General features: G+C 40.7%; 1 protein-coding gene across 4 annotated transcripts in view; it reads right to left on the bottom strand.

Moving 5' to 3' along the window:
* The window catches only part of NFATC2 (nuclear factor of activated T cells 2), a 312,180-nt gene that overhangs the window by 114,310 nt on the left and 172,332 nt on the right, over positions 1 to 25,538 (bottom strand). For all 4 annotated transcript variants that reach the window (XM_085619141.1, XM_085619139.1, XM_085619140.1 and 1 more), the window contains exon 6: positions 10,907 to 11,047. In XM_085619141.1, coding sequence (XP_085475267.1) covers positions 10,907 to 11,047 — 141 coding nt within the window. The remainder of the gene's footprint in view (positions 1 to 10,906; positions 11,048 to 25,538) is intronic.

Genomic DNA, 25,538 nt, shown 5'->3' with positions numbered 1-25,538 from the left:
TAAGACTTGGGTGCAAGGAATTTGTATATGTGCATGTGACCATGAAAGGATGTGTGTACATGTGTGTTAGTGGTGGGTGGAGAGATGGTAGGCATATGGTTAGGGGGAAAAGTTCACACTGCCCTGATGGTCCCCACACTTGTATACATTTGTGCCTTCATTGTGGCTATCCATTTCATGGGCTAGTACCCATTGCGGAGGCAAAAGCAACAAACCCCAAGTAAATCATTATTCAACCATGATTTTACATATAAAAAGGAAAAGTACTTTATTGCACACACCCTACTCAATACTACACATTAATTTACATGTGGAGAGGTGTGGCTCACTAGTTAGAGGCGGCAGACCCGTAAGCAGAGAATCGGCCAGGGACCAGGGTTCAATCCCGACGCGGCAGGGTCGTGGACCAGGGTCAAAAACGGACTCGATAATTCTCGCCTCGGTACCTACTCTAACCAGGAACACACTCGGCAACTCTGGGCATTAAGCTTGCCTCATCTCTACAACGGCCCCCCACAGACGCCGGGGATGCCTGGTTTCACCTTGGAGATACCCAGAAAGGGACCATCTCACAGGGATAGCCAGGACGGGTTCCCCAGCGGTCTACAGCGCCGGGACGCCCCGTTGCTGGGGCAGCTGTGCGCTTTACAAGTCTACAACATTTACATTTACATATAGATACATGCTCATACATCCATAACAGTTCACACCCCTAGCGAGCCATAAACCCTGAACCACAACCACCCGCCCCCAAGTACCAAACACAATATAATGGAGTGTAGTTATCAATAGATTAAAATCACTAAGAATGGTACCATCTAACAATGACGTTCCTAAAGACATGTAGTGAACCTATGCTAACTTTTTGATTATCAATATAGCATTTCATTGACTTTTATTACTACATGCACAAATTCACTGTTAATGTATGATTGTCAATAACGCATTTCCTTGAACTTCATTAAGATATATATTAATTCAGTGCTTTGTCATTGTCAATAAATCATTTATGGTTTCAACCAACAGGGTGCATGAGTCTTTTTTAAACTTTTACACTTGCTATGAAGAAGCTTTAAAACCTATTAAATTCAAGAGCTTATGGGCTACCCGTCCCCCACCAGCTCCAGGATTTCTTGGTACAACCAATATAACCCCTTGGGCGGCACAGTACTGTTTTTATATCTTTTTACCCTGGGGCACCTGTGGGGGTGTAATCTACTCCTTGTAACCACCAAACTAATGTCACACTTTAGGACATATTGCCTCCCTCACTGGGGCACCACAAAACACATTTTAACCACCATGAGAGGGGGACACATGCAGGTCCATGCCATTTTCTTTGCTTTGGTCGCCGGGAAGATGGTGGTCCTAGGAGACATTTGATGGAGCATGATCGAGTAGGCTACATGCATCTGATGCTGGCGAGTTCCCCAGGGGGCCAAAATTCTCTCCTGGTTTTCTCAACCACTTTGGGTCAAGAGGGATGGGAGGAGTTGTGTTTGGGTTGCTCCTGGTGGGACACTGCAGCCAGCAAGAGTGAAATCTTCAGGCCTTTGGCCTTTAAATATTTGTAATCCTAGGTGAATCTATTACTGCTCTCTCTCTCTTCACACAGGACCTATCTCCAATGTGTACACCCAGCACTTTTCCTGGGCCTGGAGTTTGTCTTCAGTAACATGCCCAGGACCCTAAACAAGTGTGTCTCCTTGCCTGCATTCTCCATGTCCTACAAGATCCTCTGGTTATTTGCAAAGCACTTGGGTCAGAGGAAGTCAGAGGCCCCATCCATCTGGAAGTCACACTCTTGCAAAACCAGACCACAGAATATCCTATTCAGGGGATCCCTCCTGGGTCTCCCCAGTAAGCCAGTCTCTCAACTGTCCCCTAGAGGTTATAGGGGACCTCTGTCACTGCCTTACAGAAACAAATCCTAGTCTCTGCATGCTAGCTGAAGTCCAAAGACTTGAAGTCCATCTTTACAGGAGTCAGAGGTCTTCACTCTTTCAGCTGGGCATTTATTCATCATCGCTTCCCCCAGGTCTAGACTGTTTTTTTAAAAAGCTCTCCTTGTGCAGGGGTTTTTAAGTGGGGTTTGAAAGTTTTAGAAGATAGGCACCATTGCCTAACCCTAGGGTGACACATCATCACTCCACCCTGCCCCAGTCCTCCTGCACAACATTTTTAAAATTTCCAAGATAGAGGCGTCCAGAGCCTGTTAAAAGACCTTCCCTGAGAGCCTAAGCCCTGCCCCTAACTGCCACAACTGCCCGGTCTCTTCTCTCAAAAATTCAAAAATTGAAAATGTTTAGGGTATTAAATGGCGTGAGCCCAATTTTTCACACTCATCGGTAACATACTGTGCCCATTATTCGCAGCATGCTGGACATCTCTTACATAATGGTACCCTTCCTTGGCATAGCCCTGGTTTTGTTTACATAATTGTAACAGTTGATTGTAAAATGTTGGCCATGATAACACAATGGTATCCTTGATTTAGGGTGGTGAAAATCATTGCTGTAGGATGGACATCCCAGGTATTTGATGATGGTGATGAAAAATGTGATAATAGCACAAAATAGTTATTTATTAATAATGAAACCTCTGGTATTTTGGGACAGATGACAACTGTCTTTCATGAAAATGACAAGATTATTTGTCCAAAATTGAACTCTGGCATTTCAGGGTAAAATGACTGAAGTATAGGAAGCTGATATTTCAACGAAAGCAAATGTATGTTTTATAAAGATATAAAATAGATATTTTCGCACTGATTGATGCTGAGCCACTAAGAATTCTTATTTTGATCACTAAACTTAAGAGGGCAGCTTCTCAAGGACCGTTATTTCAAATCTTTTGTGAGGGCATTTCATCATCGATACTGCTTATACTTTCTATGATCTTATCACTACTGGTATCTGAGCACATAAGAATGGTGTAACCTGTCCATTGTTTGATCGAGTAAGCTCAATGCAATTGAGTTACATTGGTGCAGTAGCCTTTTTTATGTGTTTAGCCTGTGGTTGCTAAATGTGAGATTTGAATAACTTTTTTTAATGTTCACCCTGTCCTTTTCAAGTTTTAAGTCTTAACATACACCAGAGATACAACAGGTTGGACAAATGAAGTGGAGAAAGATAAACTATATGTAGGAAAGTGGAATATTAACATGGAATGCCTGGGTTGCCTTACCATGTGATATCACATTTCCCCATTCTATCGTAATTTAGACACCAAAATAAACAGAATGGCATACATATAACTGGAGTTATAGATTTTTGAAGCAATATTAAATCAGTGAAGAAAAATATATAAACAGAATAACATTGAGGTGAGTGGCAAAGTCCACTAGTGGCACTCAATCATGTGCACGTCAAGTTCCTTGGAACTGTTAAAGGCTTCAGGCCATGAGGGCCCCAGGACCAGGCCACAATAGTCAGATAAAATTTACCTAGCCTGTGGAGTCCAGATAGGAGTTGTTCTGGTTGTCCTTGGTGCAGAACGGGAGAAGCGGGTGGTGCTGTTTTTAACCACTTACACGGTGCTGCAAGACCAAATTTGCAAAAAACACCCCAGGTACACAGCTGCTGTCATTGGATGATGGTTGTACAGTGTTTTCTGTAGATGCAGCATTGAGTGTGGGGTCGGATAACCAAAAAGCCTTGGCTGTGGTAAGTGCACCAAAAAGCTTGTGGAACTTCACTGGGTCTGGGGGAGTGGCATATCGGCCTCAATCTTCGGAACAGTTGAGACTGCAACTCCCACCATGTACTCGACCACCTGGATTTGGGCAATCCCTCAGAGGGCCAGCTGGCCAGCGATTCTTTGGATCCGGTGAGGGTTTTTACCTGCAGTTTGCAGGGGACTAGTGCCACTAGTCCAAGGGAGACTTGTGGTGTTTCTGGCTTCCACAAGGGTCCCTCACTTCGGAAGTGTCGAGTTTTAGCCAATGACGAGGGTCATTCACTCATTTGCAAGTCTTTTGTCTCAGGAGCAAAGTATCCCTCTTTTGCTTTGAAATTGTGGGCAAAGTTCTGTTATTGATGATACGGGTCTCCCCTTGGTCCTACCTAAAAGTGAGTTTTTCAGATCTGAGACTCTGGTGTCAGGGTGGCCCCTTAAATCATAGACTTAGAGGAGTTAGGGGTGTGGGAGCTAGTAGCCAATGGGCAGCTAGTCCCTGCAGCTAGTCCGCCCCTGAGGTGACCACATCCGGTGGTGTAGGTCACCTTTTGTATCCAGAACCCTTCATTTCTACCCTCCTTAAGATGGCAGAATTCTGTTTTAGGTGTACAGATTAGGCTGCTCACCGTGGATTTGTGGCCAGCCTTACTGGAGGTGTACACCTCCTGCATACCTAATTTTCTGCCTTGCACGGGATGAAGCATGCCTGGGGCAAGGGAAGGGCTGTGTCTTCCTCAGGGGACAGCCCAGATGCATATCAGAGGTGTAACAGCCTTTGAAGCTCACCACTCTGATCTATCACTTCACTAACCTGGTGGGGAGGTGTGACCTCATTCCAGCACAGCCATTGTTCCTGACTCCTGGGAGTTATCACACTGCCTGGCAGGTAGTCCAAATCTTGTCTTGGCGGCAGCAGGTGCGGGGAAATTGCGTACTGGTCAGGCGGAGCACAGGGAAGCTGGGGCAACCAGGTGGATAATAACCTCTAAGGTGCCATCTGGGTGTATGCCAGTCTTCTCTGGACACCACATTCAATCAGGGGGGAGAAGGCACATTGTTTGAAACCAAACTCAAAATATTTAGGTGGGACCATAATGGAGCTAGCAACGCAGGTCTGCCGGGGTGCAAGTCCCATGCTATCCGATGGACTGCCTCTCACTTATAGTGTACTTTAATGGTAAAGACGCTATAGAGACATTTAAGCCTGCACTTTCATGTCTTCACTCTTAATATACTGCACCCTGCCTTCTGGGCACAGGACGCCTTCTCCAAGGGTGACTTCAAGACATAGCTATCATATTTATCTGAAATGTATTACAGAGAAAGGTCATCGCATTTTTGGATTAAAAAGGAGATGAGAATGGACGAAAACCTAACTATAGTATAACACAACCAGCTACAGTTGTAGTCCATTAATTACACTGCACAGTCTTTGGAAATGTGAAGATTCAGTTCATCGTAGCTGATTTCTACAGACATATGAACAGTTACGGAACAATCACACAATTTGTGGATCACCACTGTCGTCTAGCCACACCCTTCCTTTGTTGCCATTGTACGTCTGGTCGATGACTCAGAATTAACATAAATCCAACTATGCAGTCAGTTTCAAAATCAGTGCATCTGATTCACAAAGTTGGTTTCCATTTGGGCATGGCTCTCTAATTGGGGCAACAGAACCTTCACAAACCCACTAACTGTATGCACTGATTTATCACATGGAAACCGAATGGGACCAGAACTATCCCCGGCAACAGTGAGTAGTAACCTGGCAACTTTCTTAAAAAAGTATTTTAACATGTATATTTAAATGTAATTACTAAAAAGTTACTAAAATAAACAAATAAATAAAGGAACAGAGGAAGGCTTTGGTGTAGTCATGATAAAGATGAATTACCGGATTGATCTATATTTCATTTTCTCTCTATACTTATTAAACTGTTGAACAGAGGCTGAACTCTGAATTAACTCTAAGGAGAAAACTCCTACTTGTAAAATGAGTCACAAATGCTGTGACTCAGCGGCAGAGTGGGGGAATTCCATCTCCCACGCTCATCGGCTGGATTTGAACAGGTGCGGGGGGCGTCGTGCGCGGCAGAATGCGTATTCCAGATGAATTTCGTAAGAGAATCCCTTTAAACAATGACATATCAAAGCCCAGTAACAAGGAGCAGGCCTGCTTCTATGTGCACCCCCAGACGCTAGGCATGCCAGCGGACTCGAGCCGGTGGAGAATGACTGATTCAGCGAGGATTTACCAGCTGTAAAATTCCAAGATGTTGAGTAATATGGGGAAACCTTCCAAAACGCTGGCTTCATCTCAGTAAGTTTTTTTTTTCTACAACCATGGCAACTCTGTTTCTCGGTCGTTTGTATTTGGCGTCAGTAGATGTTTCCTGTTTTGCAGTGTTTTCCTGGGATATCCCTGTGGCGTTTCTATTTTGTCTTTATTTACTACTGAAGACTAGAAACATAGCAAAGACAAATAAAAACGCAACATATTGTGAGCTGTCACTCGGATAATTTTGTCTCCATGAAAAACAGAAATATGAAGTGTAGGCAGGGCCGGACTGGGAACCAAACAGTAGCGGTCCGTGGAGGGAGTTCGGTGGGGCAGTGAGGCGGGGCGGGGAAATGTAATCACCGGAATATGGATGAACGGAGGTAAGTACACATTTAAATAAATAAAACAAATTCCTTTGCGCGCGCTGCATCGCAAAATGAGATGCAGCGCGCGCAACAAAATTTGTTTTATTTATTTAAATGTGTACTTGCGTCCGTTCATCCATATTCCGGTGTTTACATTTCCCCGCCCTGCCCCTTCCAGACCCGCCTCACTGCCCCACCCAACTCCCTCCACGGACCGCTACTGGAACCAAAACCGGCCCTGGTAAAGTGCTCGGCCGCCCCCACACCATGGGAGTGGGAGGTGTGGCCGAGCTGTTTGCTAGGGTTAGTATAGGACGATTTTGTTACAGGGGCCGATATTGCAGCTATGCTGCAAAAATGGCCCTGCAGCAAAAACGGCCCCCCAGGGGCCCAAAACCAGCCCCCACACTGGCTTCCCACCGGGGAAATGCCCGGTGCCCGCTACGGCCTGTCTGGCCCTGAGTGTAGGTTCAATGGTTGTGTATTCTACAGAGATTAAACGGTCAGTGGCGTAGTAAGGGGTGTGGCGGGGGCGGTCTGCCCCGGGTGGCACGAGTTTTAGGGGCGGCAGCCCCCCACCTTTCCGGTCTTACCTGAAGCCGTGCAGGTGGCAAATGCAGGAATCGATCGCCTGCACCAACTACCCCTCACTGTTACGGCTACCGCAGGCGGCAAAGGCTGGGACTGTCAAAGGTGGCAAAAGTCCAAGCTACACCACTGTAAACGGTGCTTAAAGTACTGAAACCTAAAGAGCCATGGCTTTGGCAGACAGGTGCCACTCTGAAACCATAACACGTTTTTGTCACAATGATAAAATGCCATACTATGAGACAGATTTAATACGTTTTGGAGCAACATAGTAAAACAAGCAGCCAAAGAGTCAGCAACCAAAGTTGCTGCTCTGCTTTGCTTTGAAGGGCAAGAGAAAAACAGCACCAAGTCTGCTAAGCTATTTCTCTCCCCCACCACTGGCACACTTTCGGCTGCCATGTACCAATGTACACACACTTGCGTCATAGTTTACCACTTTATATATATGCTGTATTGTGCAGCACATGCAGTGCTTAGTTTGATCCGGTGATTTCTGGTGCGCAGCACCGGCACTTAATTGTCTGCACCGGTTCTTGGGGTAGCCTGCCACAAGGTGGTGCTGTCCAGATAATTGAGAGATGACCACAACAACAGTTAGGTATTAATGCTCTATTCATTAAAAATGACCATTACCTGCCGGCAAGCCATTCTTATAGCTTTGGGGGCCTGAAATGGTCCGAATTGTCACACTTGTAGGAGTGTGTCGGCTAGTAGCTGTGTTGTTACTATCATTGGCAGCATGGCAGGGTAATGTGTGGTGGATGGAACCTGCAGTGGGCTCCTGACAAGAGCCCTGGCACTTATTTTCTTACAAATTAAGCACTGAGCACATGCAAAGTTGGGAATATGTCAGGTCTTTTAAAAGTTGCTCCACTGTTATGCCTGCCTCGAGGAGGCATATTTTTTAGTGCAAATTCCTATCTACCAATGTTGACAACCATGGGTGGTTGCATGGGAGCACCCATGTACCACCCTTGGTCAGTCCCTTCGATGTAAAGTAGCATATAGTGTTACTTTGCTTACTTTAGGGAACTTTTCAAAAGTAAATCATGATTTGCGTTGGAAAGTAAATCCCACCCCAACATTCTGTGCTGGTTTGCATCACAAAAGTTCAAAGTGTTAGTAAATCCGGACCTAATTATCTAACTTTGAGTGTAAGGAGCTGGATTAAATGAAGATCACGGGTGGTAGTGGTTGAAGCAGTAAAAATCAACGTTCACCATTTTTTCAATTTAGGGAAAATACAAACTTTTCTGTTTGCTGTGGAAAAAAATGGACTGGCAATAAAAAGGAAAGAAAGTCAACGCTTGATTACCTTAGATACCATGGTGGTAAATTGCACCTTTAGCACAAATTAGCCTAACGGCATGTTTTTGATACTAGTGCGAGAAGACCTTTTAACTTTTACCTATTTTAAATCTTTTGTTTGATTTGACAGGGTTAAAAGGGACTTACTGACAGAGAGAAACCTTAGTGTCTTGTATAGTAAAACATATGTAGTAAAAGCACAGGCAATAAAACATATTGATGACTATTGATATAACCAGGACCCCTCGAATTTTGAGGTTATTCGGCTGTGGAATTTGCTCCATAGTTCTGGATTTACTGCAAGGTGCCACATAATTTACCATCTGCATCATAATTTGTAGATTTAACGAAAAAGTGTTTTTATCTCTAATGGGTCTAAAGTTACTAAAAAGCTAGCTGGGTCTACCTCATGCATAGGTTAACTGGTTACCTGTTAGTTGCTGATTGGTGTTCCATTGTTAATCTTATATTAATAAGGTGAACCCTTTGCCCAACAGTATAATAGTCAAATAAAGTAACAAAATGGCAAAATATTCTGCCACAGAAAGTTCCACATTTATCTGCTTCATTTGTCTTTTTTTCTGCCTAATTTAGTCAGCCCTGCCAAATATAATGGTCCACCTAGTGCTTTATAAGTTCACTGGTTTTGGATATAGGACTTCCCACCAATGAAACTGTTGCAAGGTGTGGAAAAATTGCATCATTGTTAGTTATCAGAATGGTACTCCGTTATCAACCTCAGATGGATAAAAGCTGAGTGAATCCAGCTAGCATTTATCATATGACCTGCAGGCTTCTGGGTGGGAGCTTGGCCCAGTAAGCCAGACCAAAGTCCTACACATTAAATACCAACAGTCGACAATATCTACCTGGGAGAATCACAGTCAGAAGCTAAAGCTCATAGAATGCCTTACTTACACCTCTCACTGGGAATGGAACACTGCAGAATCTACAGACAAATACCTCAATATCTAGGGTCCACAGCAGTCTGAATCCCAGAGTGAGACCCTTCACCTCTGACAACTGCTTACTGGTTATAATGTGAGGCAATAGAGATTTTTGTGGAGCTGCGTCTTTTCTCATTCCCAATACACTCTAACACTAAATCTTCTGAGGTGACACAAAGATGTTGGTAGAAGTCCTCCACCCATCTCCCATGTGTTTAAGAAGCTAAAAATTGGCTGAAAAATGAGTTAGTCATAGAAAAAAGTTGGCCACCCCCATAGATTCTGTAACTGTTCATGCCACTAGCTTTTCTCTCTTTCATCTGGGTGGACTCTACTAAGACAAACATTTTCGAGCCATTCAGTCGCTTTTGTCATCCTCGTTTTAGGTAATAAAATCACTGATATTGTGTGACCCTATGTGTTCTCCTGTGGTGGATTGAGACTTAAAGGAATAAAGTAAGAGGGTAAAGACTTTGACCTGGACAAACCTGGTTAGTTTATCCAACTGTGCTCCATCACAGTCAGTGTCTAATTGCGCATATGTCCTATTTTGCTACTACCATTGACTATCATTGGCACTTTGCGCTTCTTGGTGCTATTTTTACTTAAACTTTCAAAAAATCGTATCTCCGCTGCCACTGATTGGAGTTTTGTCATTTTAGGGTCATAATCTTTATTATATTTTACTCGAGACATGGACCATGGACCCTATGTCTTAATGTCCAACCAATCTGGAAAAAAAGACAGCAAATTCATCACCTCAGTTCCAGACAAATTGAAATAGTAATGCTTCGTCCTGCTTATAGCTCTCAACTTCACAAAAGCCTTAAAACTCGTATGGTACCTCACATCCTAGTAAGTCCCTCTCCACTGATCATACTGTCTGGGCCAGGTGTATTTATTTGAATCGTTAAGGATGAGGTCAGGCTTGACAGCCTCCTCTTGTAAAGAAGGTTCATAGTTAATGCATGATAGACATATGATGATACAGTTAGAAAAACTGCTTTACTCTACACTCCTCAGAGTAAGCAGTATGTTACACAAGAGGTTTCCAACAAAGGTCCAGGAAAGCCAATCCATGTCAGAATTTCATACTATCCACATAAGAAACATTTCCTGGCACTAACAAGTTTTATCTGGATTCCCCAAACCTACACAACAAAGATACAAATGCTTCTGAAGACTTAAACTCAGACTTTCATGACCCAGTTTTTGCTGGTTCAGTGTAATTTATTTGCCTTTCTCTTAAAAGCCCTCTTTTACTCCGTGTTCAGGCTCCTGACGCGCTATATCAAGAATGTAAACAAATTAATCTTTTCAATGCTTCTAACCAAAGAACATTGTTCTACTTTTTGCAAAGTTGATTTAAAAAGTCAGCCATAATTTAGGCAAATGCATATTGCTAATATGTTTACATCTTTTAAATCACTATTGCTATTATCATTTTGAGTTCTGTGGTGGGGCGTTGTATCAACCCAACATATCAGAACTGTACACTCCATGAAGCTATCCTTGAAAAGCATGCCTTTTCTATTTGAAATTTACATAGTTTTTAAATAAATCCTATTGTTGTTCATCTGCTGTCCTGTAGTCTTTACATTTATTTTTAAAGTATATTTGTTCTTGATTACTGAAATGCAGTTCTACCACCAGGCTTAGAAATTGCCTTGTATTCATATTGTACAAAAGCTAATTCATGAAGTAAATAATTAATTCTAGGTATGACTTACCTGAGGTCTTTTCTGTAAAAACAACTTTGGACTCTGATGTGAAATTCTGGCCGGTCAAGATCATCTGTTGTCCACCATAAACCAGACAGTTATCTATATCTTGTCTTTCCACCATTGGAAGTTCATGAGCTGATCGTTGTGCTGTGGAGAAGAAATAACTGAATTGATTATTTTGGGGTTACCATAAAAAGTAATTTATGGGATTTCCTACTGCTTATATTTTATCAAAATATTTGGATATTCTTTAGGGGAAATTACGCTTAACTAGAGGTAATTTTCTGATTTCATGGAGGTTGTAATTCCCTCCTAGGTGCTAGTGCTCTCTTACAAATATTCTGCCCTTCGAAGGTGTGTGGGATTCTAGGAACATAAATCCATTGTATGTGACCCTCAATGACCATGCCTCTGAACTTAACACCTGAACATGGTGAGCCTCAGTGTTTTTTGACTCGATCCTTCAAAGGTGCTTTTGAGTGTTGGCAGGTAAACTGAGCAACTTGGGTGCATTAGCAAATTCATTATAAGGTTCCAACTGTAAGAACTCATGTGTCTGCGATTAGATATCAGCCAATAGCAATTCATCGTACAGCAAAATACATGGGGGAACACTGACTGCCACTCTATAAGAATAAAATAATGTGTTTTCACAGACCCCAAAATAACCTGAGAGCAAATACATATGTATTCATGCAAATCATTGAAGACCTGCTTTCCTGAAAGTGGCAATGGGCTAAAGCACCTAGTGCAACTCTTTGGACCCGGGTGGATTCAAGGAAAGAAAATAAGGAAGAACATAGTTCTGCCAAAACCTATAGATTCAATAACACTTGAATTAATTGGAAAGTGCATAGTACAACACATTATACGACAGCAAACATATCTTTTAAAAATTTGCAAATAGAATCTCAAATATAACAACCTCCTTGAACCCGTGTGGATCCAAGCAAAGAGAAAAACAAAACATAGCTATATTGAAACCTGAATAAAGGGCAAAGTGCATTGAGCAACACATTCTACAAAAGTGTATATATCTTTAAATATTTAAGGATAAGGTCTCAGATATAAGAACCAATGTATTCTCTAAGTTCTAATTTAAGTGCAAAGGTGCCTAGTGGAAACCATTGTACAGCAGCTTATTCAACTTTAACAATTCCCAAAAATTAGGACTCAGCTATATAAAATATTTCTGGAAATGCACAAGCACTGAGCTAAATGCAAGCAGTGTGCCTTGGTTAAGTCGATACATTATGCATAACCTTCCTCAAGTACTTTAGTCCTCATGATTTTCATGTGCCAATGATCAATAGTTGGAATATCTGATGTAATCCATTTTCGGAATATTAATGTGTGAGCAACTGCTTTTGCAATAAGCACCAAATATTGCACATTTTTGTTAACATGGCTAGCAGTGTGAGATGAGCCAAACAGTGCTAATGTGGTTTCGGGCACTATCATAAATTGGATAATATTGCAAACTTCTTGAAATATCATGATCCAAAATTAGTAAAGTGCTGGGCAAGTAAAAGAATTATGGGACCAGTCCACCGAAGCATTGGACCGACATTGAAAACATAGATGAGGATTTGTATCTACCATCTTATGCAAAGTGTGAGGGGTATAATAAGCCAACCATCTGGACATAAATGCCTGGACATAAATGCAATACTTTTAAAATGTGCACCCCCTCAATGATTTATGCCTCATCTTAGAAACGTATTGCCATTCCCCCTTGGTTATCCTACAAATAGTTCTATAAATCCTGTCCAGAAATTCGGGGACCAAATCAAGCCTCCTCTATATTCCTACACAGTGCCCAAAACCAATTGCCCACACTGGTCAATTTACTAGTAACTAATAGATGGATCACAGCATGTGTCTCTTTACTCATCTCCTGAAAATTTACAGTTATAAAACTAAGTATTTGCCCGTTACTAAACATTAACCAGCGTGCTTCTCCCTCAAGACTTGGAATCAACTCCTTCCATGCTAACCGCTTGCCACCAACAAGAACATTTTTCAATCTAACAAACCCCTTGGCCTTCCATATTTCAATAATGGATTTGGGTAAAGTAAGACCTAAGAATCCACAGTCTTGTATCAATGTAAACAAATGACATTGCAGAACCCGCCAGATACCATAAAATGTCTTTATATGATGCTCAAAGGCCTCGGATGTCTTATACCTCCTTTTTTAAGGGGTTTTGCTATCTTTAGGAAGCCAGGTAGATCAACCGAAGATTTATAAACCATACACATTAAAAACAAATTGTCAGATGCATCTGTTTCTGTTGATATTCAAACTATATTGTCTAAATGGGCAGCTTGATAGTAGGTCTGGCAGTGGGGCAGGGAGAGTCCTTCTAGGGATCTGTCTAAATGTAAAATTGCAACCTTAACCCATGACCATTTATTATTCCATATACATTTTTTAAACAACTAATTCAATTTTTCAAAATAAGGTCAATTAATTTTTATAGGAAGATTTGCCAAAAGAAATAATACTAATGGGAGAATCGTGATTTTAATTAAAGCCACCCTGCCTATCAGTGATAGAGAAAGAGTTATCCATCTATCCAGTACTGTTTTAACCTAAAAAACATTGTTTTGTAATTTTATTGCAATAACTGTGAATAATTATTAGTGACATACATGCCTAATTACTGAATAGGACGTTAGGGAATGGACTGATGTCATCGAGGAAGATCTGTAGGGGTGGAGTTAAACAGTAACATTTCCATTTTGGTTTGTTTGACTTTGTAACCCCATCCCCATCCATGTATACTCCACAATCAGGTTCTGCATCTCTTGAATATTATCCTTATCAGCTTTTAAACAAAGTATAATTTTGTCTGCAAACAATCAGATGTTTGACATCCCATCCAACCGTGTGACAATTAACTCATTATTGTGTATTCTCACCACTGGAGGGGCAATCAAAAAAGTGAAAAGTACTGGAGACATCAGACATCCCTGGTGGGTACGCCTCTTGATTCTCATTGTGCCTGCTTTCTTTGAATAGACAATAATCTTGGATTCAGACTCTTGATAAAGATTTTTTATATTATAAGAAATTGATCTGGAAAACTGAATTTCATTAGCATAACAAACAAAGCATCCCAGTTGACCAGATCAAAAGATCCACATCCATCATCAAGATAGCTGCTTTCTCTATGTCAATTTGGCAAAAAACCATTCTGGTAGATTAAGCTTCGAGCCAACGGGATGATACGAGATTCTTAGCCTTTAGTAAACAATTTATAGTCAAAATACAAAAGACTAATAGTCCTATAGGACTTAACATTAGTCGCCAGTTTATCTTTTTTAAGAAAACTGACTATGATTGATTCTTCAAATGCTTTGAGGTTGATTGCTCCCTCCCTCTACTAAACAAAACAGATAGAAAAGGGAGCAACTCTTCAGAAAACAATTTGTGGACCTCAGAGGGGATACCATTGCTACCACTGGCTTTTTCATTTGGCATATTTTTCAGTGCCTCAGCTACCTCTGCAACCCGTATGTTTTCTAGAAAGTAATCTTTTTGCTTCCTCATTACCTGAAGTAACATGAATGCATTAAAATACTCCTCTAAATTACATCCTGGAACTGCTTTGCTTTCTTACATAAGTTGGTACAATGATGTACAAAGACCTTGGCAATCTCATTGCTCTCTTCCGTCAAAGCACCAGTATCAGGATACTCATTAGCGCTTATTTCCTGCTCATTCTTCCTAAGTTTCGTAGACCATAAAAGGGATTTACCAATCTGTTGGCTTTTTTCATACATTTTTTGTTGGTAAGCTCAATAGCTACTGATCTCGTCAATCAATAAAAAATCCCACAGCTCCTGCTCTGATCTATCGAGATGTTCTTTTCGTGAGACTCCTTTCCCCAGAGACATACATGCGTTCATGGCAAGGTCAACCGCTGCTTGCAGCCCACAAGCTCTACTACTATGTTCCCTGTTTTTATGGGCCTGATACGCTTTGACGTGGCCATAAAACGAGATCTTAAAGGCCTGCCATACTACAGGTTCTGGGGCTGAATTATGATTGGTCTTGAATTTTTTTTTATATAAACTCTGCCATTTTCTAGTCAGGTCTTTTCGAACATTAAACAGTTGTCAAATCTCCACCTTGGTCTTGATTTTGTGAGATATGTAACTCCAATTGAAGCAAAACAATTGAATTGTCTGAGAACACATTGGACTAGCTGTTAACTGCTCCTCACTTAATTTCACAGACCTGGAAAGAACATAGGCTGAGGGAGAACCAGCGGAATGCCTAGTAGTACATCATGGGATACATCTGCTGCCCTCTCCTGTGTCCCATTGTGTTAATTGGCTGTATTATGCCAGTTGGAAACTGAGAAAATGTCTCTCATATGCATAAACCGGAATTGTGAACTCCTGAGAGGAAAGACTTTGTAAGGTATGTAAGGGACCATTGGGCATTTTCAATGAGCCAGATGAAATGTCAACTGGCCCTATCACTTCACTGGAATCCCATGGGAGGAATTTCTGGGACATCAGGTGTCAAGAGACTGGTGGAAAAAAAGAACTCAGCTATCTGGTGGCGGAAGGGTTTTCAAGCAATCTTTCATATCTGGTTTGAGGGTGTGGAAATCTGACATTAAATGAGAGAAGGCAGTAGGAAGACACAGACAACAGGTTGTGGGAGCATGAGTGTCAGACTACTCTGCACAATTAGGAGGTGGGCACATGTTAAAAAATGTCTTTCGGTGGTAAAGTGATGTGGGGCACAGAACTCTGATTATATGGAGCAAGAATTTCTCTTACTGCTAAGGGGAGATGGCTTGCTGGGGAACTTCACTGTGAGAGTAGAGGAAAGAGACAATTCTAGCATATGTTGAGAGGATATGTGGTGAAGGAATGTGACATCTAGCAGAGGCATTGCTGTATTTAGCAGGGACAGCAGTGGTCATCGTCTGCAAACACTTGACATGCTGAATTGAGGATTACAGTGTAATTCCTCAAGAGTTGAATTTAAATTTGTAAACATTAACAGCAACATGATGTAGGTAGCTTTCAACAGCTAGAAAAAACATGGAATATCCTTAGATGGAAGGAAAAGCCTACTTTTGATGAAAGACTGCTCCTTATTGGTGATATAAACATTGGATAATGTTGGAGTGAGTAATAATCATTTTTTAACTACATCACTTGTTGCGCCTCACGCTCCTGCTCTACCCTCCCTGGTGACATTATGTTCTGATGTTCCCAGCAATAAATTGGCATCACACTCTAAGGTGTTTGAGGGTTACGTGCAAGAGTCTAATTCCAGGCAACATTGACTCTCATGGAAGGGCAGAATATATTTATTTCAGGGAATACTTTGTAAGTTCTATATACTAATGGATATTAGAGCATTTTTTAGGAAAGTAAAGGTAACATGAGCTTTAATTGGTTGAGAATTGGGATGAATCCTATGATACAAAGAGTCCAGGGTTCCCCATCTCCTGCTAAGCTTACTTTGCCTAACTAAATGTAATACTAAGGTGAAAGGTTAGGAGTAACACAAATGCAGTGCACACCGTTGTTTAAAAAGGTCTCCCAAAATGCAGTTTACCTGCTGAACATCTAGTAACTTGTGAGGGTATAGGTATTGTCTTGCATATATGTTGCATAATAATTAAATCAATCCTTAGCGAATGTCAGATTTTAAACCGTTGTTGGACAAAGGGAAATTCAGAATAGAGTTGCTACAATTGCAAAATGGAATGAAGAACCAGCTGAGGCGATCTGTGAGCAATTTGTGGGTCATGAAGGGTGTGTAAAATTGAGAAGACAAGCGTCTTGCTACTTCCTAAATATTTTTAATATTGACAGTCTTTCAATGAACAAACCAGGCAAAAAAAATTTTTAAATTAAGAGGCTAAAAAGAGGGACTTGCTTTACTGTTGGAAACACATTTACTGCGCCTCAGTGACTCAGGTGTGCTGCAATTTTGTAGCCACACACTAGTTTTTCCCTGATGATGTAACAACCGCTCAGAAGAGCGAGACTTCCATGGTTGGGGACTCACCAATGCACTGCTATATAGCAGTGTTGCTTAATCAGATGCCGCACAGAGTTAAGGAGAGCCCTAAGTAGGTAGACTACCTTATTGGCATTAGCAGCCAAAATACAGATTCCTTGCAGTCAGGCAAAATAAAACTTCACATTATTAACTTGATAATTAAACTAATATGCCTCAAGCCTGTGTCAGCAAGAATTCCATAAAATCAAACTCCTACAATTTAATATGATTGGTTCCATTGAGAGGGATTACTGAAAAGATGGCAGTCTACTATGTCCACTGGGGCATATAAACAGCGTATGCCATCATAATGCCTATCGCAATTATATTGGCACTATTGTTTACCTTGTACAATCTGATACACATTTGGACTAGTAAGCAAGAAAAGGACCAGGCCTCATTATTCTTTTTACACTTATGTATCTATGAGCACTGGGGCCAGGCACCCTCTTACAGACTGAGCAAAGGTTTTCCTGAGCCCCCACGGGAAGTTAGTGATTGGAATGTAAGAGTGCAGTCCACCATACACACATATATAATGAGAGATGGAATAGCCGGTCGGCAGTGTAAGTTGTGCATATTTCTGTCTCCTGTCACTCATCAGTCTTCCACCACAGCATCTCTCCCCTAATTCATTACTGCCCTTAGGAACACCAGAGGCAGATCATAGTGCATCTCTCGTTCAATGAACAATCTGCTGGAAGCTGGAGCTCCCACAACCCTTGGCTTGGCCAAGAGGGCAGATTTTGCATTGAGGGCAGCTGCTTGCACGCATGCCAGGCAATAGATCATATTCAGAACCTCTTCATGGCAGCACAAATCGATTTGGCAAATAAGCGCATTCGTAAAAAGTGATATTTTTTTCCTGATCTGGGGTGGCACAAAAAGCCAATGAAAATGACCCTCATCTTTAATGTGAATTTCACCAATTTGCTTCATGGGTTTTTCAGCCGCAGTTTCACCATTCTAAATTAGACACAGATGTAAAAACCTTAAATCATTTTACTCCTGTCATTTGCAATTTTTCCCCCACACTTTCTCAGGCCCCTGTATCTGTGACTCAGTGATCAATTTTCCACCTAAACCCAACTCCAATACAGCTGCCAAGCTTATATTTCCTTCCCCCACTCTGTGAACCGCCCCTTCTTTGATGACCCTCGGTGTCCAGCAAGGGCCATGAGCTGCTCTACTGGCCTACTCATACAGCTGGCCTGCCTGACTACAGAAATCCCCAAATGCCAATTAAGTCCGAATCAAGCTATGCTAACCACTGACTTCCTGTGCCAATCACAACAGCCAGCTCTTTAAAGGAACCCCAGATTTCACGCCTACAACTATCCAAGAACCAGGCAAGCGAAGGCACTGACACAACTGGAAAACACATTCTCAATCCAAGATCATAAATAGAAGTACATTTCAGACAGCTGCAGAGCAAATCTATCCATGATGTTCTGCCAGCCAGAGAACCCCTTCCTCTAGGGAGCAGGAGCCCTTCCAACCGCATGCTCAGTCCAAGACTCCCCAGCAGAACCTTGTGCATGTGCCAAGCAGGGCGTGTTGGTTTTGTGATGTGCACCAATGCCCAAATCTGCTGGCATCCAAGCTGTGGTGAACTTCAGATCCAACTTCAACATTAGATTTAAAATGTACTGCATGTTTGTAAGTGGCACTGAGAGAGTGCAACTCTTCTTTGGTCACTGACGAATGCCCAAGGACAAGAAATGAGTAATATGTTAAAGAATAGGCAGGCAATGAGCGAAACGAACAAGGCTAATGGGCTGTATCGATTTGCAAGACCTTCTGCTTCCAAAAGGGTATGTGGTGCAAAGGAGAATATAAACGGACCATTATAGTTTTAATATAACCCATTCACATTTCTCTATCACAGATTTCTAAACAGGCCACTTTTTTTTCGAATTAGCGAAAAGATCACAAGTCATTAAAAGAAAAATGGTCATGTTACTCTGCTTTTATGGATACGACGCTATCCGAATAAAGGTTTTTTTTATTGAATGAATTCGAAAAGAAACAATGATATTATCATCAGATGTCCTAGTAAACATGCTTTCATTCCTTGGTATTAATAGTCCAATACTTAAGAAATGCCTACAAATCATTGTAAGCAAGTTGTAAGTCTTAGGCTGGAAATATATAGTTTTACAGAATTCAATATCAACAGGGATTATTTGGTGGACTCCATACTGAGGGGATTCGGCTCCATTTGAATCACCCAGGCCCAGATTCTGTAAAATCTGCAATGATGCAAGATATAGAGGGGCCTATTTATGAAAAAGTCATGCAGTACAGTGCAGCACAGAGCAGCACATGACCTTTCTGCTCTGCATGACAGGGAAAGGGCAGGAATGCATCATCTTTAAGGCAATACGGTGCATTCCTGCTTTTTCGCCTGCACTAACACCACTTTGGCTGCCTAGCACCTATGCAAGCACCCTTGCACCATGGTGCAAGGGAACCTGCATCGCATGCAGGATTGTTTTTGTGCCGGAAGGGAGACCCTGAGAGTCATTTGCTTCTCTCCATGAGTAACAAGGAGAAATAAAGATAATTCTCCTTGTTACACCTTTCCTAGAAAGGCGTATCTTTTTGGTGCATTCCTTGATTTACCAGTTCTGATAAATCTGGGAATGCATCAAAACCCGTGGGAGTTGCATGGGAAGACTTGCACAACGCCCGTAGAACGCCTTCCCATGGCAGACTAAGGTAATGCAGCAATTTGCTCTGCGCTACCTTACTCCAGATTTATGGAGCCATTCAGGGCCAGACAAAGTGGTCTTGAGTGGCTTCGTGAATCCAATTTAAGGTTTGCATCTCTCTTGCACCACGCAACATGATGCAAGAGTGATGCAAACCAGCTTGAAAATAGGCCCCAGAGTTTGTTTTGTACAATTTCAGCTGCTTACGCTACTTTTCTCTATTTCGCTTTGCATTGTTTTTGCTGCCGAGAGCCAGCATCCAATGTTGCAAAATAAATGAAGCAAAATCAGCCACAATTTACGTAAGTGCTAGGGATCATAGTATTGCATTTTTTAACTAGAATGATGCATCTGTCACAGGTATCTGTTTGACCCATGTTCATATACCTCAATAAAGATTTGCAGTCCACTCAGTCTTTCAGTCTCCAGAAGACCACAAAATTAGTGTCACTGATTTAGGTAACAACAAGTATTACACTTAAAAACTTCTCAATGAATGTGTTTTGTTCAAATACATGATATGCTATGTTTCAAATATTGCTTTGCACTATCTCTAACAGTGAAACTTGACTTCCCCTGCATTTGATATGTTACATAATAAGCAATAGGACATGCAGATTTCTTTATGCTTTTAAAATGTGCAAGATAACATTTTATTTGAGGTCAAGCAAGTTTGCTCCGTTTTTCAGGTAAAACTGGAAATAGCATGAAATATGTCTTATTGTTTTTAAATCTAGGCTTTCAGGTATTCATTAAAACTGCAGAAGGCATCGAAAATAAGTAGTGAGGAACAGTTTTTCAAATGTTTTTTTCTGAATATTTCAAAAGATTTCCTCAATAATAAACAATGAATAAATAATAATAATTATGTAATAAGGTTTGTGTTTTCAGTGATTTTTATATATATATATATATATATATATATATATATATATATATATATATATATATATATATATATATATATATATATATATATATATATATATATATATATATATTATTTTTTGTGAAAGAAACAAAGGTTACATGGATGTTATAGTTAGGCTCAGATTTCACTCGTATAGAACAAGTGAAACTCCGCAGTCTTAGCTACCTGAGCTAACTATAACTTAAACACCTGCAATTCACTGCTTATGACCTCACATAGTACATCACTTATGACATGGTCAGTGATATCACTGATGACATCATCCACAGAACCACTTGCACACCCACTCACACCCCTATACAACCTCTCATACACCCACTCACACACTGTCACAACCAGTCACATACTCATTCACAGACCCATACAAGTACTCATACAACTACTTACTCATCCATAGAGCCACTCACACACCCACTCACTCACCCATACAGCTACTCATACAGTCACTCACCAATATAGCCTGTCACACGGCCACACACTCAACTATACAGCTGCTCACACACCCACGTATTCACTTATACAACCACACATGCAGCCTCTAAACACAGCCACTCACTCACCCGTACAAGCAGTCACACAGTCACTCACACAACCACTTATATACCCATTCAAACATCCATACATGCACTCCCACATCCACTCACTCACCCATCCAGCCATTCGCACAGACACTAATCCACCCATACAGCCACTTACACACCCAGTCACTAACTCATACAACCATTCAGGCACTCACTCACTCACCCATCCAGCCACTCATACAGCCACACACTCACCCATACAACCACTGATACACCCACTCACACTAATACAGCCACTCAGGTACTCACACCCATGTATACACCCATACAGCCACTCAGACACCGATTCACACACAATATACACGGTCAAAAGCCACTCACATAATATATGTTAGATGTAGTATCACTCAATTCAATTCAAAATCTTTATTACTCAATACATATGCAGCAATAAAAGTACATCAAAAAACAAGGGAGTTACCCCAATGTGAAACTCACAAAGGGACGGGGTATCAACTTTCAACAAAAACAAAAATGTCCCTATTAGGAAAGGCCTACGGGATTATCCTTTAGTCAAGTGTCTGATATTCACAGATTCTGTTGGTTATCTCATAAACAAGATTTCAACATAGAGTTTACATAGAGTAGCTTGTATATGCACTAAATAAAATCTAAAAATACTTATCAGTAAAATCACAATTATTTATTGTTAATAAACAACAAGCTAAAAAATGAAGCACATAAAAATATCTTTCCCTCCCTGAAAGGGTTACAATCTTTTAATAAAGTTCAATTGATCACAATAAAAATAAATCTTTGTGAATACATGTCATAAAAATTTATATTGAAAACCTAAGATACATACTGTAGCCATGAAATGTAGTATTGTATATTGCACTGTTTAGTTAATATTTATTTTAAGACAAAACTTTCCCTTCTTTTTAGATTTGATCAAACTGTTTTTAGTCCTGAAGAAGGTGAAATCACCGAAACGCTGCGTCGACTCTTATGATGATTTTTATGACATGTATTCACAAAGATTTATTTTTATTGTGATCAATTGAACTTTATTAAAAGATTGTAACCCTTTCAGGGAGGGAAAGATATTTTTATGTGCTTCATTTTTTAGCTTGTTGTTTATTAACAATAAATAATTGTGATTTTACTGATAAGTATTTTTAGATTTTATTTAGTGCATATACAAGCTACTGTATGTAAACTCTATGTTGAAATCCTGTTTATGAGATAACCAACAGAATCTGTGAATATCAGACACTTGACTAAAGGATAATCCCGTAGGCCTTTCCTAATAGGGACATTTTTGTTTTTGTTGCAATAAAAGTACACACATAAAAAATGTACAAATAATTAAAAACAGACAAATGTTCTTTTGGTGCAGTCATTATAATCCTAAATAAAGCAATCTAAAGACCTCTAGATTAGTGTGTTATAAAAACTATAAAGCTGACATAGATTACCGTGCCCGCACAGCAGTTTTCCAAAGCTTTCCAACTCAATAAAGAATGCCCTTGTTATTCAGCTGAAGCAATACATTATAAGATTCTTTCAAATCAGTGATGCGTATCTCTTAATTAATTGTAATAAAATTCTTTTGATATACAGTAAATAAAAATCACAAAACTGTGAAAAATGTAATGTTGATTGACCCGACCTCCTGTTACATGTGCAGGGGCAATTATCTATATTTGCCTGAAAACCTAATGGGAAACTTAACAGGTACTTAATTATGCCTTCCCTGGAGCGAAACAACAGACTGCGCTCCCAGGACTGGTATCTTTGGGGTGGCGCATGCCCTTCTGGGTTTATGCCCAGATAGGCTGTCACTCTGGATTTACCTGACTCCCTCTTCAACCTCTCTGCTTGTACAAATTTAAACCAAGTAGTCTGCAGCTGCATTTTGTTAATGGTTAGAGGGCCCCCATTAGTAGTACACCTGGTATAAAAATTTAACTTTTATAGTAGCTTACTATACATATTTAACAATCATAAACTCTTAGAAAATACTTGCACTCACTGGATGATATCATCAGTGATGTCATTTTAGATGTAATATGTGAGGTCATAAGAAGTACATTGTGTGGGCATATGTTATAGTTAGCTCAGGTAACTATAAGTGCTGAATTTCACTGATGTTGTATGTGTTTAAGTTGAGCCTAACTATAACGTCCAAGTAACCTTTGGTTTTTTTTCAATGAAAAAAAATATACATACATATATTCATAAAGATGATCTACAGATCTTTTCCCTATACTAGGACAAACTACATATTTTAACTTGTTAATTTAATGTCATTTTGAAGAACACTAGTTCAATGGCAGGGTTTATTGGCACGAGTGGGGTTCAACACCACAAATCGAAAACATAACTTATTCACATATTAAGCCACTGGTAACTTAGGAAGCTGTCTACTGGTGTTGACGTAAGAACAAACGTGCTACATGAGCAGCCTCTGCCTCTACATCATCAGAGTTTTTTCTGAAATACAATAATGAAGTACGCAAGATTCAAACCCATCTATGTGACTCCCTCCCAAATTATCTGAGAAGCAAAGAACACCACTGGCAGTAGAGGACAAATATCTTCCTCTTTAATTGAACCTTATTGTGAAATGAAAAAAGATTGTTTGACTTTTATTTGCAATTCATCTAAACCTAGGCTCAACTGAAATCCCTATTTTCCATATGAAAATTTATTTAATTTTTAGGTATCTCCCAAAGCCTTTCTTTTCAACACCGTCTTTATGAAGTATTTTATTATCATACCTAAAAATTATTCCATCGCATTAATGACCATATTGAATACCCGCATCATTAGTCTTAAAGATACTTTGGAATCCCCATGTGACAGCATTCAATTATCTGAATAAATTAATCTGAGGGACATTCAAAAAGCTATACTTTTTGCAGAGCTTTTAGTGATCAAACCATGCGCAACTTTGTCATTTGTCAACAATATAAAATGTTCTGATTAGGAAAAGCCAGTTTATCAAGTCAAAACAACTGGTAAATGCAGAAATAACAGTTGATGGACAAAATGCAGAACAATGTCATCCATTCACCCCAGTGCAGAGATCTGGGCCTAAATCCATTGTTTTTTTGCTCACAATGCCATTCCAGTTTGGACTCAGCCATATGCAAATCAGTCTTGACCCTGTGCCTCATGGGAACAGTCCAGCCCGAACTGCCAAGCCAGGTCCTCCCTAGACTGGAAACAAGCATCCTAGGACCGGTTTCGGGGTTTCACCCCTCTTCAGCCAGGATTGCTTGATTACAGTGGCATGTAGAGCACGGGACTCACGTCTGAGCATACCCGTCCCACTCGGGGTGACAAATGCAAAAATAACAGTTGATGGACAGAATGCAGAACAATGTCATACATTCACCCCAGTACAGAGATCTGGGCCTAAATCCATCGTTTTTTTGCTCACCATGCCATTCCAGTTTGGACTCAGCCATATGCAAATCAGTCTTGACCCTGTGCCTCATGGGAACAGTCCAGCCCGAACTGCCAAGCCAGGTCCTCCCTAGACTGGAAACAAGCATCCTAGGACCGGTTTCGGGGTTACACCCCTCTTCAGCCATGATAGCTTGATTCCAGTGGCATGTAGAGCACGGGACTCACGTCTGAGCATACCCGTCCTACTCGGGGTGACAAATGCAGAAATAACAGTTGATGGACAGAATGCAGAACAATGTCATACATTCACCCCAGTACAGAGATCTGGGCCTAAATCCATCGTTTTTTTGCTCACCATGCCATTCCAGTTTGGACTCAGCCATATGCAAATCAGTCTTGACCCTGTGCCTCATGGGGACAGTTCAGCCCGAACTGCCAAGCCAGGTCCTCCCTAGATTGGAAACAAGCATCCTAGGAACGGTTTCGGGCAATCAGCTTAATACATCCAAGGAAAAAAACTTTCCAACTTTCATAGGATTAATGAGTGCACGTATAAAGCATGCCTTGATACATTTTTTGATCAATTTGAATTAACTAATTTAGTCGTGTTTTAAAAAAATGACGTGTGTGCACATCAATTTCACAATAGACAACTACCACAAATGAGTTCAGAGGAACCAAAGAGTGATGGCCTCTCCTATGATTACTCTCATGTGTATAGATTATACAATGGCTTTGAATGGATTCACAGAGAATATCCAAGCCCATGAAGAAACCTACGACTGTAATAGATTTGCAGGCATATGCCCGGGTGCAAAATATAAAACATTTGTACATCTAACATTTTCGTTTTAACTGCAAAGAAAAAGTATTTTTTCTGTGGAGCCACTAATGATTATGGATGTATACCCTCCCCTTTTCCATCCTTGAAAGGGACTTAATGCTGCATTGACAGGACTAACTTTGTGTACATAGCCACTTTGGAAAAGTACCTGCATAATAGTTGTAGCCGATG

This window comes from Triturus cristatus, chromosome 7, assembly GCF_964204655.1.
Source record: "Triturus cristatus chromosome 7, aTriCri1.1, whole genome shotgun sequence".
Classification (NCBI taxonomy): domain Eukaryota; kingdom Metazoa; phylum Chordata; class Amphibia; order Caudata; family Salamandridae; genus Triturus; species Triturus cristatus.
This window is presented reverse-complemented; position numbering and strand designations above follow the sequence as displayed.